This window comes from Panthera pardus, unplaced genomic scaffold (assembly GCF_024362965.1).
Source record: "Panthera pardus isolate Hobbes unplaced genomic scaffold, ASM2436296v1 HiC_scaffold_6, whole genome shotgun sequence".
Taxonomy (NCBI): domain Eukaryota; kingdom Metazoa; phylum Chordata; class Mammalia; order Carnivora; family Felidae; genus Panthera; species Panthera pardus.
In genome coordinates this window covers 74,505,379-74,522,797 of record NW_026526991.1, presented here as the reverse complement: position 1 = coordinate 74,522,797, position 17,419 = coordinate 74,505,379, and the positions used below count along the sequence as shown (strand labels likewise).

The 17,419-nt window shown below is 41.3% G+C and overlaps 2 protein-coding genes across 13 annotated transcripts in view; one reads left to right on the top strand and one right to left on the bottom strand.

Annotated features, from left to right (window-relative positions):
• Positions 1 to 3,512, bottom strand: part of KIF21A (kinesin family member 21A) — a 150,399-nt gene extending 146,887 nt beyond the window's left edge. For 6 of the 9 annotated variants that reach the window (XM_053895205.1, XM_019452439.2, XM_019452445.2 and 3 more), the window contains exon 1: positions 3,038 to 3,510. In XM_053895205.1, coding sequence (XP_053751180.1) covers positions 3,038 to 3,081 — 44 coding nt within the window. In that variant the 5' untranslated portion in view covers positions 3,082 to 3,510. Of the gene's footprint in view, positions 1 to 3,037 lie in introns of all 9 variants that reach the window. The other 3 variants (XM_019452453.2, XM_019452448.2, XM_019452452.2) reach the window with 2 other exon arrangements.
• CUNH12orf40 (chromosome unknown C12orf40 homolog) overlaps positions 3,311 to 17,419 on the top strand; it is a 263,127-nt gene continuing 249,018 nt past the window's right edge. For 2 of the 4 annotated variants that reach the window (XM_053895208.1, XM_053895206.1), the window contains exons 1-2: positions 3,311 to 3,421; positions 10,810 to 10,878. The gene's annotated coding sequence lies outside the window, so the exon portion shown is untranslated. The remainder of the gene's footprint in view (positions 3,422 to 10,809; positions 10,879 to 17,419) is intronic. The other 2 variants (XM_053895210.1, XM_053895209.1) reach the window with 1 other exon arrangement.

Genomic DNA, 17,419 nt, shown 5'->3' with positions numbered 1-17,419 from the left:
GTGCTCAAAAGCCGCATGGGTTGAATAGTAGGGCTGTTATCTGAATCTATATCCACCACAATGAAAGACACCCTGCAAAATACCTCAGAAGGTAAAAGCCATTTTCAGAAATTGAATAAAAAATATTCTCCCTAAATAAGAAACTTTCTTTTGCATTTCCTTTCCCCAAATTTTTATAGGACCCTTGCACTTACTATGAGAAATCTTAAAATAGAGTCATCAGCTTTAACATACTGATAAGTCTCTTCCTCTAACAAAACACAAGAACCTCTAGGACACTTTCTGCATTTCACAGTAGAGTCAGTCTCCTATACCTGTTATTACATTATTCATTGAAGAGGAAAAGCAGGTCAAATGTCTGTTGATTTTTGTCTGTGTGTTGATTTACTTATCCTGCTGCTGAAGTCTGTCACAAACTAGGGTAGGATTGGAGGACACTGGAAAGATTAAGGACAATCTGGGGAAATATTTTAACTAAGTTCAGGTCCTCTCTTTTTGAGTTTTATCTTTTCCAGCAATATCAAGGTATGCATAACTTGTCAAAGCCACTCATTTGTAATTGAACTAGAACCCAAAAAAGGCAACCGACCTCAAGCTAAATAAAGCTTTGTGAAGTATGTTCTTGCCTTTCACCTATATGGGTTTAATGGCTAAGAATTTGGGCTGTAGAGACAAGCTGTCTGGTTTGGAATGCTGGTTCCATCAGTAGCTACTAGTTTAAGCAAGTTTCTTAATCTTTCTGTGTCTCCTCTGTAAAGTGGTCATAATAACAGAACCTAAATCAAAGACTGTTATGGCAAAGAAATGAAATTTTACATGATATAAAACATCTTAACAGCACTGACCCTAGCACATGGTATGTGTCCAAGAATTATTCCTGTTTTTAGCTGAGAATCAGGATAATCAGAGATAAGGATATGCATTCAACAAATATTTGCTGTAAATGAAAATATATGTCTCCAAGCACTTTATAAATACCAAAGTGCTATAAAAACATAAGTTATTTTTACCCTATGCAAAATAAGTTTAGAGAGTGGATCTATTCAGTGTTTTTAATGGAAAAAAGAAAAAAAAGGAGCTTCACAATGCAGCTTACCAAGTTGTTAACATTTTTATAAACCTTTCCCAAACAGACCCATGCTTACCACTTAAAAAGTGCAAACATACATACCAAAATCAAATATAAATTATTTATCTGTCAACTGTATTTTAGGGTCACCCGTGACTGCTCACCTCCAGTGCAAGCGGCAGATTTAACAGCATGGCAAATAAACCGCCCTATGATATTTTAGAGAATTCAGACAAAACCCTCAAATCTCTAAAAATGGTTTCTCTTACACCCTAATTTTCTGTTTTCATTACTATTTTATGCTCCTTCTTCACCTCTTCGACCAGCTCTGCTAACAAAACTGCCTTTTATTGGGTTTCTGCCATGGTACAGTCATTAATGAGTATTAAAAGGCCAAAAGAGAGGTAGTAGCAGTATTTAGGAGAAATCAACTAATCCAACAATTGGATAAGTAGTCCCAGAATAACCAAAAATGCCAAATTAAAACTCCAAAAGCTTTAAAACAGGTGATTCTAAACAGTCATAAAACTGTCACCTCCGTGGGTGATCATTTCCTGATCTGTAAAAGAGAAAAAAAAAAAATCTTTAAAATTCATGTTATTCTCAGGCTCCTGGCTGGCTCAGTTGGAAGAGCATGACACTAGATCTCCGGGGTCATGAGTCTGAGCCCCATGTTGGGTGCAGAGATAACTTAAATAAAATAAAATAAAATAAAATAAAATAAAATAAAATAAAATAAAATACATGTTATTGTGTGAATTGATTAAAGACACAAAGTGTATAAAACTGCCATTTCTATGCCTAACCAAGATTTGCCACTAAAATAATAACGCTGACATGACAGCATCTTTAAAATAACTTTCCAGAAAGGCTCCATGAATGGCAGATTTTGTTTCAATAATTTTCCGAGGAAAATTTTTTTAATCCCTCAAAGTTTAAAAATTGTTATAATCCCTCAAAGTATAAAGAGAAGTGGGTTCACAGTAGACCATCAGAGAGCTGTGAGAGCAACGCACTTATGCTACCATGAATGCTTCATTAATATTTCAGTGATGATGTTGCAATTTTCCGTGAGCAACTGTCAGAGCTCTGCCTCTTGATATGTATCAAAACAGCCTAAATTATATTCGATACTCGTGCATCTGTCGTTGACCAAAATACAATTTTGATGTATCTGGTAGTTCAAAGCTCACACCCAGGCGTGTATAATGCTGTGTTGTATCCACCCTGCCTAACGTCAGGCTGTTACACCCAGTCACCCATGTATTCCACTTGCTGAAGAGTTTTCTTCCCTCTACAGGCCTGACACCAAGAAATGTAATTCTTACAGAGAATTCCCATTCCAACGCCAAACAGGCCAGCCAGATGTGTCTCCTACACCCACACGCTTGTGCTACGCGTGTCTCCGTGATGCTTGACGAGACTTCCATCTGCTCGGGCATCTAGAACCCTGCGTCGGAAGCGCTGTCAGTCTGATGCTTTGTCTCCAGCCTCAGAAGGCCGGAGTTGCACGTACACGTAGGACAGACATTCTCTAAATAATAAAAAGAACACCGCAGCCCAGCCCCGAGGCAGCTCCTCCGGGCGAAGCCGGCCAGGCCGTCGCCCAAGGCGGCCCCACCTGAGGCGGTTGTTCCCCCGGTGCGGGACCGGCGGGGGCGGGCGGCGACGGCTTCCACCCCCGCGCAGTCTGGGCGCCCCGGGGACCCGGCGTCGCGCAGCCGCCCGCTACCTGCAAAGGCCGCCGGCGCGGGGGCTGCAGGGTCTCCCCGCGCGCGCCCTGCCGGCGGGGATACGCAGCCTCAGTTTACCCAAACGCCGGCCTCCCGCCAGACCGCCCCCTCAGGTCTCGGCACCGCGGCCACGGCTGCCCTGGACGAGAGAGCGTCCTCGCCGCGCCCTCAGCCCGCCAACCCGCAGCCCTCCCGCCGCCGCCGCCGCCACAGCCGCCGCCGCGTCGGTCCTCACCTGACAGCCACCCGCACCGAGCTCTCGTCCGGGGCGCCCCACATGCTGGCGGCCGGCGACAGCAGGGCCCCTGGGCCTCTGCACCGCAGAGCCGACGCACCGCCGGAGCCGCGGCTCTCGGGCTTCGCAGACTGGAGCGGCAGGGGGCGACCGGCTCACCTCCGCCGCGCTCCAGCCATGTTGGGCGACTGAATGGAAAGGTGGCGGCGGCGCTGAGGCAGGAGGAGGAGGAGGAGGTGATTCGCGACTGGCGGACGCCCGCCCCTTCTCCCCCGTTCACCCCCCAGGATCTGGGGCGGGGACGAGGCGCGCTTGAAAGGCGAGCGCGGCGGCGGCGGCGGCGGCGGCGGAGCCAGCAGGCCGCCCGCGGCTTCCTGACGGCCGGTAAGTGCGCCCTGCCCCCTCCGGTGGGGACGCGGCCTGCGGGCGGCCGGGCTAAAACGCTCCACGCCCGCCTGGGCGCTCAGGGCTCCGGCCCCGCACTGCGTCAGCGGCGGCCGCACGGCCCGGCCCCAGCTCGCCCTCCCCCGGCCCGCGCCCCGCCCTGCCCTCGGCGGGCACTGCCTGGCGCTGCTGGGCAGGGAGGCGCGCGGGGGAGGGATGCCGGCCGCGGGCTGCCCACGCCCGAGGGCGACGAGCCCGTGCGCCCTTCTAGGCTCTTCTGGGAGAACGCAGCAGCGGGTGCTCGCCCTGCGCCTTTGCTAAAAGTCTGAGCTTGGAGCACGAGCGCAGCTCCGGGAATCGGTCAGCTGCCACCCTGGGGCCGCTTTGTTTCCACCCTTAGGCTTATTGTCCTCTCTCCAGCTTGGACTTTGACCCCCTTCCCCAGCCCCCCGCCGATCGCCCTCCCTCCCGGGAGTCAGTCGTTCGTGCTAAACCGGCTCCCCGGTTTGGCCACTGTCTGGGCAGCTGGGCTCTTCTGCAGTCCGTCGGCCGTTTACCAGCCTGCGTGGAATATGGAAACGATTTACTCCGAGACTCCTGAATGCGTTTCTGTTAAGTCATGTGCACGCTAGTAAATGAACTGCACCCTGGTACCAAGTGTTCCCAGGACTGAATATCCACCAAGACCTGCTGTGTAGTAAATCCTCACACACTGCCTTTTTTTTTTTTTTTTTCCTCCCCTTCCTGGCCTTCAAAAAGCACCTCCCAATCCCGGGATTCTATCAACATTGAGCCATTGTGGTTTCTGCTTGTGACTATTGTGCTTCCACATGCCTTTAGATAGCTCTGTAGCAACAGCCTTTATTAGCTTCGCCACAGAGTATCTTTTGTGGACTGCCCCATACATTTCTCTAAATAAACATGCGGGTTCGTACAAAACAGTGTAATAGATTAAATGGCACCGTCCCAATAAAGACACAGCCCCAAGTACTGACATCCTAAATTCGCACACCTAGTCACCCTAGCCAGCAGAGATCCAGCAGCAAGGGTCAGAGGAGGCAGCACACGCTGGGACAAACAAGACGCGTGTAATGGCCTTAAATGAAGGCCTGTGTGATATATCATTGTGTATAGTTTGAAAAGGTATTCTGTCCCTAAACCTCTATACCCCTGAGTCTTAACAGACACAAGGCTAGGAGGTAAAGAGAGCAGAGATAGGGAGTATCCTTCTGTAGACCAAATTAGTGGCAAAGCTCTCCTCTGTCTGCCCTCCAGAAAGCCTGTCCTTCCCTCAGTATTTATCTATTAACAAACCAGAGCACCATTTCCTCCAGCCCTGGCAGTCCCAGGTGGGACTGGGTGGCTCTCGATTGGCTTCCTTGCTTCTTGGATTGATAAACGCTGCAAGGAAGGCAACTAAAGCCAAGCAAATTTAGCAAGAAAACTAAAGAGAAATATAAATAATTTAAGACCTTTTAGAAGAATCTTATTTCTTTATTGTGTGTGTGTGTGTGTGTGTGAGAGAGAGAGAGAGAGAGAAAGAGAGAGAGAGAGAGTGCATGCACACACATAAGCACGGAAGCTGTACAGGGAGAGAGACAATCTTAAGCAGGCTCCACACCCAACATAGAGCCCAGCTTGACACGGCGCTGTATCTCACCACCATGAGATCATGATCTGATCCAAAATCCAGAGTCAGGTGTTTAACGGACAGAGCCATGCAAGCACCCCAAAAGATCTTATTTAAGGGGCGCCTGGGTGGCTCACTCAGTTGACCCCATGACTTCAGCTCAAGTCATGATCTCCGGGTTCATGAGTTTGAGCTTCCCATTGGCGGCGGAGGGAACTGTGCTGACAGCTCAGAGCCTGGAGCCTGCTTTGGATTCTGTGTCTCCCTCTCTCTCTGCCCCTTCCTCACTCATGCTCTGTCTGTCTGTCTGTCTGTCTCTCTCTCTCTCTCAAAAGTAAGTAAACATTAAAAAATAAATTAAAATAGCACCAGCTTAGATAAGTCTCAGTAGGAGATGTCACAAACACAAATTCTACCAAGCAATAGCCAGGCAGGTCACTTAACGTGAGTCTGAGCAGGCAGGGTAAGGACTGATAAAATAGAGAACACCGGGCCTCTTACAAAGACAGTGGCCATCATCAGCTCTGGCCTGCTGGAATGCAGACCCAATGTTGCCAAGCTTTTTGTTTGTATGTTTGTTACTTCTCAAGAGATAAGGAAAAATCAGACCTTTATGTGAAAACTCCTTAGTTCACAGCATCAACAACAAATTCAGCACCACATTTACATAGCATGCAAACCAATCAAAATACGTATTAACCCAGCTTCAGTTCCAACCCATCAGGCTAGAACTTCTGGCCAAAACATTAGCACCAGTAACAGCTGTAGCTTTCTGCTCGGTTTCAGGAAAAAGCAGTATAAAAATTAAAATTTCCTTTGAGGACTGAGTCATTTCCTCAAAATTTCCAAATTTATAAATTATCTTTGTATTTAATTTAGATTCTTTTCTAGCTGCTATCTAACCCCTTACATCATAGCTCACCTAATTTATTATCTTAAGTTGAAGAAAACTCTAAGGGAAGAGCTTTTTACCATAGTATAGTTTAAATCCTATTTCAGTTACTCAACTAATATTTAATAAATGCCTGTAGACAGAATTAGTGGTAAAGCTATATGCCAGCAATAGTGGAAAGTAGTGTCTACGAGGAGTACAGACAGTCAGGTCTACCAGGAGCTTACAGTCTAGTTCAAGAAAACAAATTTGGAAATCCATAAGTGCAATAATAGAAATTGTAACAAAAGTATGATGATTTTTTTTCTGCAAGGGTGAGGAATTCTTCAGATATAGATCACTCAGTATGGTCTCCCTGAGCCCACTCTCACTTCCACACTGCAGAAAGAGTGATCTTTTAAAATCTATGTCATTTATAGCATTCCCCTGCCTGAAACCTTCCAAGAGCTAAGTAACAGAAATAGATGGGGCGCCTGGGTGGCTCAGTCGGTTAAGCATCCAACTTCAGCTCAGGTCACGATCTCATGGTCCATGAGTTCGAGCCCCGCGTCGGGCTCTGGGCTAATGGCTCAGAGCCTGGAGCCTGTTTCAGATTCTGTGTCTCCCTCTCTCTCTGCCCCTCCCCTGTTCATGCTCTGTCTCAAAAATAAATTAACTTTAAAAAAAAAAAAAAGAAATAGAGTAAGTTCTTCTAGACTTTAGGACTCTTCACACTCTGGCCTCTCCAGATTCTAGCCTTATCTTTGTACTTTTTTCTTTCTTTCTTTCTTTCTTTCTTTCTTTCTTTCTTTCTTTCTTTCTTTTTTTTATCAGTGGGTTTAAAAAAAAAAACAAAACACTTTTTAAGTGTTGTCCAATATGGGGCTTGAACTCAGAACCTCCAAGATCAGGAGTCTCATGCTCTACCAACTGAGCCAACCATGCACCCCTAACATTATCGGTTGTTACTCTAAGTCATAACTACTACATTGTGGTGATACTGACCTTCATTCTATTTCTTCAACACAAAGAATTCTCTCCTGCCTTAGAGACTTTGCGGTAGCTAATTTCCTCTACCTGTAATGCTCTTTCCCCAAATATTCCCATGGTAGGCTCCTTTTGAACTTTTAGGTATCAACTTAAATTTTTCTCCTCAGAGAGACCTCTCCTGATCATCCCATCTGAGGTAGCACCCCCGCAAGGGCCAGCTACATGATTTGCATGTCCCAATGCAAAATGAAAATGAAGAGCATCTTGTTAGAAAAGCAATATAAAAATTCTGTTAAAGATGCTAAAATACTTGGGGCACCTAGGTGGCTCAGTCGGTTAAGCGTCCGACTTCAGCTCAGGTCATGATCTCACAGTCTGTGAGTTCGAGCCCCGTATCAGGCTCTGTGCTGACAGCTCAGAGTCTGGAGCCTGCTTCAGATTCTGTGTCTCCTTCTCTGTGCCCCTCCCCTGCTCATGCTCTGTTTCTCTCTGTCTCAAAAATAAATAAAAACATTTAAAAAATAAAAAAAAGAAGATGCTGAAATACAGGGGAGCCTTGGTGGATCAGTTGGTTGAGTGTCTGACTCTTGATTTCAGCTCTGGTAAAGATCTCATAGTTCATGGGTTCAAGCCCCATGTTGGGCTCTGTGTTGACAGTGTGGAGCCTGCTTGGGATTCTGTCTCTCTCTCTCTCTGCCTCTCTTCAGCTCATGCATTCTCTCTCTCTCTCTCTCTCTCTCTCTCTCTCATTGTCAAAATAAATAAACTTAAAAAAAAGATGTTAAAATATAAAGCTCTTTCTTCTGAACTCTCGCTCAACTTGTCATGGTATTTATTTGCTATTTAATGTTACTTTCCACAAAGAAAAGTTTAAAGTTTTTAATTATTAACATTAATTTTACCATTCATCTTTACATTGTGCAATGCCAGCTTTAACTATGAATAGAGCAATTAACTCACATGTGGAATTATCAAAATTATACAGTTCCTATTGTGTAGTACATACATGCATATGAATTTCATTCTTAACTGTGAAAACATTGCACAAAACGAACTCAACTTTTTTATTTCACTTGTTGATACATCTATATTCTACTAACACTTTCTACCTTTGGCTTACAGATGAGTAAGGAAGAACTGAAAGGAAGAGGAACTACTTTTCCCTGTCTTTGTTTTCCTTTTACATCATCATTAATAGTAGCCACAGGGAAGTGATGACTAAGAAAGAATATGATAGGGTTCTTTGGTCAGTGTATTTCTTAGAATGCCACTGCTTCCTTTTTTTTATTTGAAGCAAGTTCTGGTCCAAGGGAAGCATAGCCTCTCAAAGTATCAGCATCCCTGCTTACACACACAAAACATGTTTACCTCATACTCATACTGGCTTTGAATCCCACCGAACTCCCACACATTATAGATCAACCAGATTTCTATGCTCACAGGACGTCACAAAAGCTATAGGAGAATGGTGCCACAAAGAATGGAGGACATGGATATTGCCTTATGTCCTCTACTTACCCAGATGCACTAGTCTTTTACCACATCTCCCTCATGAAACACAAATCCAAAGATAGAATTATTAAGCATTTTAAGACAGTGATAGTAGATAGTGTGCCTGGGTGGCTCAGTGAGTTAAGTGTTCAACTCTTGGTTTCAGCTCAGGTTATGATCTCATAGTTCATGGCTTGGACCCCTTCATGAAATATTCTCTCTCCCTCTCTCTCTGCTCCTCCCTTGCTCTTGGATGTGTATGCACTCTCTCTCTTAGAGAGATAAATACATAATCTTAAAAAAAACTATATATATTTTTTTAAAAAAGACAGTGATAGTAGAGCATTAAATTAATAGCAAAGGCCCTCTAAGCCCAGGGCCTTGTGTGAGTGCACTAACCATTCACCCATGAAGCCAGCACTGTGTACCCGCAGTTATTCACTATCATATCACTATTTTATTTCTTCATAGCCCTTTCCACTAGGTTATATTTTCTTGTTGATAATTTTTTTGTATTATTGTCTGCCTCCATTTGAATATGAGCTTCAAGATAGCAGAGACCTTTCTGGGTTGTTTTTTTTTTTTTTAATGTTTTTAATGTGGTTTTTTTTTTCAATATATGAAATTTATTGTTTAATGTGTTTATTAATGTTTATTTATTTTTTAAAGAGAGAGAGAACCAGCTGGGAGGGGCAGAGAAAGAAGGGTACAGAGGATCCAAAGTGGGCTCTGTGCTGACAGCAGAGCAGGAGAGAGACAGAATCTTAACCCATGAACCTTGAATTCATGACCTGAGCCAAAGTCAGCCACTTAACCAACTGAACCACCCAGGCACCCCTCTTTTCTGTTTTATTCACTCATGTATTTGTAGGTCCCACAACAGCGTCTGACACATAATATGGATCATTAAAGATAAGCTGAATGACTAAGTGACTTTGGGCAAGATATGGGACCTAAGTCTCAGCTTCTTATACGTAGGCAGTGTATTTTTCACCTTATAGAGTTGTTTTGGAGATTGAAAGAGTTTTATCGTATGTTAATCACAGCACTAACTCACAATAAGTGCCCTGTAAAACTAGCTAATTTTATGGTAAATATCTTTGTAATACGAAGTGTTTTAAGAAACAGATACAGATGCTGCAGCTGCACCTGTCTAAGGTACATTCAGAAGAGAGATTCTAGTACACAGTAAACAGGCAGCCAAAAAGAAGCTACAACATGCATTAGAGCAACTGTCTCACCAGTTTTTTCCCTCTAGGCCATCTACCCAGTGTTTTTCTGGTTTTCACATTCTAATCAGTCATTAAAAGTTATTTGCTTCTTCCTTTTTGCTGCTAGCAGAAAGATTAAAAGAAAAAGTTCTGATTACAACTTTATGTGCAAACAACCAGCTTTGGAAGAGCATGCCTAGACAGCCATCTCCTCAGAAATCTTTTTGAAAACAGTCTCTAGGAAACCAACCCTTAATACCACAATCAGAAATACCAATTTTCCTTTAGTGATTCTTTTTGTTTTATTCATTTTCCTCATTAATAACAATGGAAAGCGTTTATGAGACTCTCATACCATGCCATTGTAATGTGTGAAGTGACTAACATGAATTATTTTACATAATTCTTTCATCTCTAGAGGCTGAGTACAGTTATCACCTCCATGTAACATATGAGGAAACAGAAGCCTTCCCAACAAACAACTATCTGTCAAAATCTTATCTATAGTTCAGGCCCAACTCAAAAATCACCCTTTCTTCAACCTATTTGTGATTTCACTCTGCCTCTGCACCAGATGTGTGATTTTTTTCCTCTTTCAGATCTTCATCACATTTCATTAATGTCTTTGTTATTGTTATGATCACTTTTTAACTCCTCAACTAGACTGTAAATTACTAAAAGGGCAGAATCTGTGGAAAATTCAAGAGTGCAGCCAGTACTTATTTGTTCAACAAATAAGTGATTCCCAGAAGGGTATGCTATGCTTTGATTTCAACACAGAACAAGTTTTCATTGTAGATAGTCTGCTGCCTACTGGTTATAGTTCTCAGAGAGACTATTTCCAAACTGTAGTGTCTATTAAAGGTTACATTCAAACTATCAGGAAGAAAACCAGAGCACCTGAGTTTCTGTAAAGTGGCGAATGTAAGCTAGGCTCCTATAATTTTGGAGATGGAGAACATTTTACAATTAGTACACCCCTTCCATTTTACAGACAGAGGAGAATTGCTCTCCACCTCCAGCGGCCGCCCCCTTCCCCCACTCTCTTTCTCCCCACCCCCACACCCAACCTGCCCCAATACTCACACGTACACTACCCAATTGGCAGAGCTCATTTAAAATCTAGATATCTCGACTCCCTGTTCTGGGTTCTTTGTTCTTCACTGTTAATTTCACCATACTTTTTATTCTTTAGGCTTAGAAAATCTCAGCCTACAGTACAAGTGTTTGCATATGAAGAACATATACTGCAAAGTAACACAAGGTGAGCTTAAATACTTACAGTAATTAACCTCATGATAAAAGGAGTTTGTTCACATCTTGTAAATTTATTTTTTAATGACTCATAACATTACTAGAAAAATCAAAGTTTTAACTAACTACACATTTTCTTCACATTTTTCTCATTTATGTTTATTTTGAGTACTGGGAGTCGTTTCTGGGTGGGTTTGAGGGATTTTTTCATTTCCTTCTTTGTACCTTTTAATATTGCTTGAAATTCTTAAAATGTAACATCAATCACTTTTATAAAAATAGTGAAATTCTTCTAAGGAAAACTAATGGCGAGTATCTAAATTTCTTTTCATTAAGAATAAACATGTAGAGAAAAGTTAAATTTCTGTGTCCACACTTAAAATCAGAGTTCTGAAATCTAAAACTGTGTTTAAGGGCTTGCACCAGGATTCCAAATCTAAGGGAAATTCAAAGAGCAAAGATTTCTCTCCAGTGCTTTGGACTTTTGTTGAGCTTGCAGCTTACGCGTATTGCAAACAGCTTGATTACCCCAAAGTACTGGCCCAGTTAATTGCATTCAAATGCAAATTACAGCTATTAAGTCATGCTGGTCTTGAGCCAAAGTCTTGAGCCAAGTTCGTTAAGAGGAGTGTGTTTTGTTTTTTTTTTCCTAACTGTGCAGGACTCAACTTGATAAGCATTTTGGGATAGTCATTCATTCTTTGTGTTTTTGTGGGGTTTTTTTTTGGGGGGGGGGATATTATAGAACTGAATCACTGAAAGATAATTTATTAGTTATTTTTGTATGAGAACATTTCACCATTTACTACCCCTCCTCTTTTATTTATCCATCAATACCACCACTTTTTTTTCCTATCTCTTAACTGAATTTCCTGCTTTCATTTTCTATTTTCTCACCATTTTCTTTTCGTGTGACCTCCACCTGGATATTTTTCAAATTCTCATGGCTCTGGATACCCTGAAACCAAAAGATTAATGAAGCTCTAGGTTTTTCATTCTTACTGTATTTCAGAAAACCTGTAGCAAAATATGAAGTTAAAATTAATTATAATCTACAATTATATGATAAGTATTTCACCAACTTCTGCAATGAACATGTGCTTAGATTTATCTCCCCTCAAAACAACGACACATTAGATAAGAGAATACAAAGTCCTTACATGTAGATCTCTCAATTTTCCTTATACAGATATCTATTTGGTAGAATCAGTGGTTTTTAGGTAAAAACACAGAGGTTACGTTGTAAGATGCTTTACCTAAATCAGTATAACTTGACTCTCATTTCCTTGATCTAATCTGATAACAGTTATTTCACAGTGGACTCCACCAGGAAAGACCCCCCCTCAGACAGAAGGAACTGGTGACATTTGTATTTGTTTTATGATCCCAAGCTACTCCTCCAATTTTTGCAGAAGTCCAAAGGGAAATAGGAAAATAGTTGTTAGGAACTATTTCTGACAAGAAAATAGTTGTTAAACTCAAGTTTTACTCCAAAGACATCTCAAAATTACTATTTAAAGGACTTCTTTGGGGGCACCTGGGTGGTTCAGTTGATTAAATGCCTGACTCTTAATTTCGGTTCAGGTCATGATCTCACGATTTGTGGGATTGAGCCCCATGTCAGGCTCTGCATTGACAGCCTGGAGCCTGCCTGGAATTTTCTTTCTCTTTCAAAATAAAAAAATAAACAAACTTTAAAATAAATACGTAAGTAAATTACTTCTTTCTACTGACATCAAGAATAAAGATAAAAAGAGATCTGGACACACTAAGGTGTCAGTGGGCATTAAATTAGCAAAAGATAATGGCAGCACTAAACACACTTGCTTATGCATACACCACAAAGAAGGTGTGTTGCAACACCAAGAGAAATAAGGTGAGTAGAATCTTGAAAGCAGAAGGGTTTGATTGATAAAATATAGGAAACCATTTAAACTTTGTGAGTGAAAGAGTGATAAGACAAAGGTATTTAAAAATATATAGCATGGGGAGCCTGGGTGGTTCAGTAGGTTGAGCCTCCGACTTCAGCTCAGGTCATGATCTCACAGCTTGTGGGTTGAGCCCTGCCCGCATCAGGCTCTGTGCTGATGGCTTAGAGCCTGGAGCCTGCTTCAGATTCTGTGTCTGCCTCTCTCTCTGTCCCTCTCCTGCTTGCTCACACTCTGTCTCTCTCTGTCTCCCAAAAATAAACAAACATAAAATATGTAACGTAGGGGATGCCTGGGTGGCTCAGTTAAGTGTCCGACTCTTGATTTCGACTCAGGTCATGATCTCAAGGTTTGTAAGTTCGGGTCCCACATTGGTTCCATGCTGACAGTGCAGAACCTGCTTGGGATTCTCTCTCTCCTATTCACTCTGCCCCTCCCCCACTCGTGCTCAGGCTCGCTCTCTCTCTCTCTCTCTCTCTCAAAAATAAATAAATAAACTTTAAAAATTTGTAATAATAAATAATATAAAAAAATAAAATAAAAGGTCTTGGAGGGTCCTTCCAATCAGAGATTATGAATTTATAAAGTGGTTTTCAAAAATATCCCTAAATCTAGACAATTGAGAGAATAGTACTATTAGCTGAAATAGGCAAGTTGGGTGGAAGGAAGGGAGAGTTCATTTTGGGAGAAGAAAGAGAATTTGGGCTGAAGTAATGTGATAAAGTGATTGTCAAAGGGTAGGTAGAACATGGGAATGGAGGTATGGGAGGAACCAAAGGGAACGAGGACAGAAGAAGAATCAATGGATCTATCAGGTCAACACAACTAATTGTAACCATAGAGAATAATTGTGGTAGAAGAGGGGAAAGAAAAGCTAGGTGTCCAGGGAACTAAGAATTGGTGATGGGAAGGCAAGGGGATAATTTACTTCTTTGAGAAATTCATAATGAAGATGCAAAAAGGGTTCAACCTAAGTTCCATTTCCACTTGTAAGTCATTACATCAGTTCAACAAGTGTTTTAGTGCCTAAATGACACTGTATTTAAATACTTTCATCACTTTATCTCCATTTTACCCCTGTTTATTTGGAAGAACTTCTACCCAATCTTGAAAGTGTCTTAGACTCTTTTATTTTTAAATACTCTCTACACCCAACATGGGGCTTGAACTCACAACCCTGAGATCAAGAGTTGCACACAATACCAACTGAGCCAGCTGGGCACCCCTAGACTCTTTTCTTTATGCTCTCACACTTAGATTAGACCAAGGGCCCCTTTATACACTCACATTGTACATAGGCATAATTAAGGTTATTAATTTACTTTGAATTTATGTTTTAAAGATGTCTTTCCCATTAGATTGTAAGTTTTTAAAAAGTAGATACTGTGTGCATATCATTTGATAGTGTGTAAATGTTTATGGATGACCAAAATCTCTCTTCTGGAAACATTGCCCTTGAATTCCAAATAGCAATTAAGAGTTAACTGCGTTTTGTTTTTTCATTTGTTTGTTTGTTTGTTTCCCAGAGATACTCTCTATCGCTAGGCCACTAATTCAGGTATTTTAGACTTTTTTTCAGGCCTTCACTTCCTGATCTCTAAATCTTCAAACTCCCAATTCATGGTGCAAGGTCCTCTTTCCTTTCCTTTTTACACTTTCCCTCATGGCTTAAATTCAATCTAGATGGCAATTATTACCCATCTATGCAACCATTTATTCAATAACTATGTGCAACACTATTTCAGGCACTGGAGATCTAGCAGAAAACAAAGTGGGCAAAAACTTTTGCCCTCATTTTTAGAAGAGAGAAAGATAAAACAATATCAGTAAAATGTAACACATACTTAATGGTGACTAATGCTATAGGAAAAAAAAGGAGTATACACAATGCTTGGGTAGTAGGAGTGTTTTGTATTTTAAAGAAAATAATCAGAAAAGGTATGAATGAATAGGCATCCATGAGAAAAACCTGAAAGAAGTGAAGAAATGATCCATGGGGAGACTGGAGGAAAGGCATCCCTGGTAGAAGAAACAGCAAATGCAAAAACCTTCAGGTAAAAACACACCTGACCCTGTTTAAGGAACAACCAAGTGGGTAATATGGCTGCAGCAAAGTGAGCCAGGAAAAAAACACTGAGAGATGATGTTAGAGAAGTAGAAGGGAGGGGTTAGTACAGGGAAGAAAAGGCCAGATGATCACCAGATTATCATTGAGGGCAGACCTTTCAAGGCATAAAATTGGTGAGTGGGATAGGATGCCAGTGGATTATATTGAACTAAGTAGTGACATAGCTAACTATGTTTTAATAGGATCACTCTGACCACTGGGTTGGAAATAAACTTAGGGATGCTAGAGATTGGAAAGAGGGAGATGGTTAGGTGGCTATGACCATAATCTCAGCAGGAAATGATCTGACTTGGGCCAGGCTCCGCAATAAAGGTAGTGAGAAGTGGTAGATTTCTGAAGATAAATACACACGCACACACACACGCACACACACACACACACATTTTGTAGAAAATTCTTCACTTTGGGTATGTCTAATGTTTTCTCAAGACTTGATTGAGTTTATTATTAAAGAAAAATGACACTTTAATAATACCAGAGAAGTGATGTTGTGGCCTTCACAGTACATCCTATCAGGAGGTGCATAATGCCAATATGTTTTATCAATATGTCTTAATCTGTGCTAACAAAATACCATAGACCCAGCAGCTTCAACAGCAGACTTTGGTTTTGTTATGGTTTTGGAGGCTAGAAGTCCCAAATCAAGGTCTGACAGGATCAGTTTCTGGTAAGGACTCTCTTCCTGGCTTATAGACACCTGCCTTTGTGCTGTGTAGAGATAAATTCTCTGATATCTCTTCTTTTAATGACACTAATTCCATCAGATCAAGGCCCTACTCTTAGAATTTCCTTTAATCTTAAGTACTTCAGTAAAGATTCTATCTCCAAATACAGTCATAGTGGGGTTTAGGGTTCAACATACGAATTTGTGGGGGATCCAGTTCAGTCCACAGCACCACTTTGATGTTGACTTTGATCATGTGGTTGAGGTGGTTGTCTGCTGGATTTCTTCACCGTAAAATTATTATTTTGTCTTTGTGATTAATAAATATGGGAAGATGTGTTGACAGTATGATCATCTTTTTTCTTATACTTTCATCCACTAATTTTAAAATCTGTCACTGATTCTTATCTACAATAACCACTAGGATATTTGCCTAATAGTGATTTTCTATTTCCATCTTTCCTTCTATTTTTATTAATTGGAATTCTACTAGAAGGAAAAGCTGCCCTCTTGCCCCATTTATTTATTTCTTTCATTATTTATTTATATAGGCATGGACTTATGGATATTTATTTTATCCTATGGGTTATAAACCATTAGAAAAAGAAGAAGAAAGAAAAAGGAGGGAAGGCAGGAGGGAAGAAAGACAATGCTTGTCTTTCCTGATGTATATTCCTGACAGGGTGAAAAGTTACTGTGTTACTAATATCTCATATATTGTAAACCATAGAATACTACATATGGGAAGTATTCTACTAAAAACAAGTCATGAGTTTTTCAAAAAAGTTATTTTTTTAAGTAATCTCTATACCCATGTGGAGCTCGAACTCACGACCCCAAGATCAAGAGTTCCATCCATGCTCTACTGACTAAGCCAGCCAGGCACGCCTAAAAATAAGTTATGATTTTTTGTTTATTTGTTAATGGGTTTTTTGTTTTTTGTTTTTGAGAGAGAGAGCACATGTACATGCACACACATACAGTGGGAGGACCAGAGGGAGAGGAAGAGAGAGAATCTTAAGTAGGCTCCACTCCCAGCATGGAGCCCCATGAGGGGCTTGATTTTACCACCATAAGATCATGACCTAAGTCAAAATCAAGAGTCAGATGCTTACCCAACTGAGCTACCCAGGCACTCATATGATTTTTTAAAAGAACATAAAACTTTAGTAAAATTTTTGAAGTGCCCACATATTTTGGTTATTAAATATTAAAATATAAATATATAAATTATGTATTTATAAGACATAAAGAAAACTATTAACTCAAACATCAAGCAATTGTCAAAACTATTATATTTTCTTCCCAAATGGTATCTCTGATTCCAGTCTGCCTTTCTTCAATTCATCTCGACGTCAGTGTCTAAGCACCAGAACAGCTACCAAATTATCTGTAATTCCTTTTTATAACATTGATATTTTGTAAATACTTACCTAATTGTTTGGTTTGTTTGTTTTGGGGTTTATTTATTTATTTTTTGAGAGAGAGAGTATGACTGGGGGAGGGGCAGACAGAGGAGGGCAGAGAGAGAATCCCAAGCAGGCCCCACATTGTAAGCACGGAGCCCAGCATAGAGCTTGAACCCATGTCCCTGAGATTATGACCTGAGCCGAATTCCAGAGTCAGATGCTTAACCCAGTGAGCCACCCAGACACCAGAGTGTTTGGTTTAAACAAAACAAAACAAAACAAAACCAGGCGGTTAAGTGCCTGACTCTGGAATTTGACTTAGGTCATGATACCATGATTCTTGAGTTCAAGCCCCACATCAGACTCTGCAGTGACAGTATAGCCTGTTTGGGATTTCCCTCTGTCAAAATAAATAAATAAAC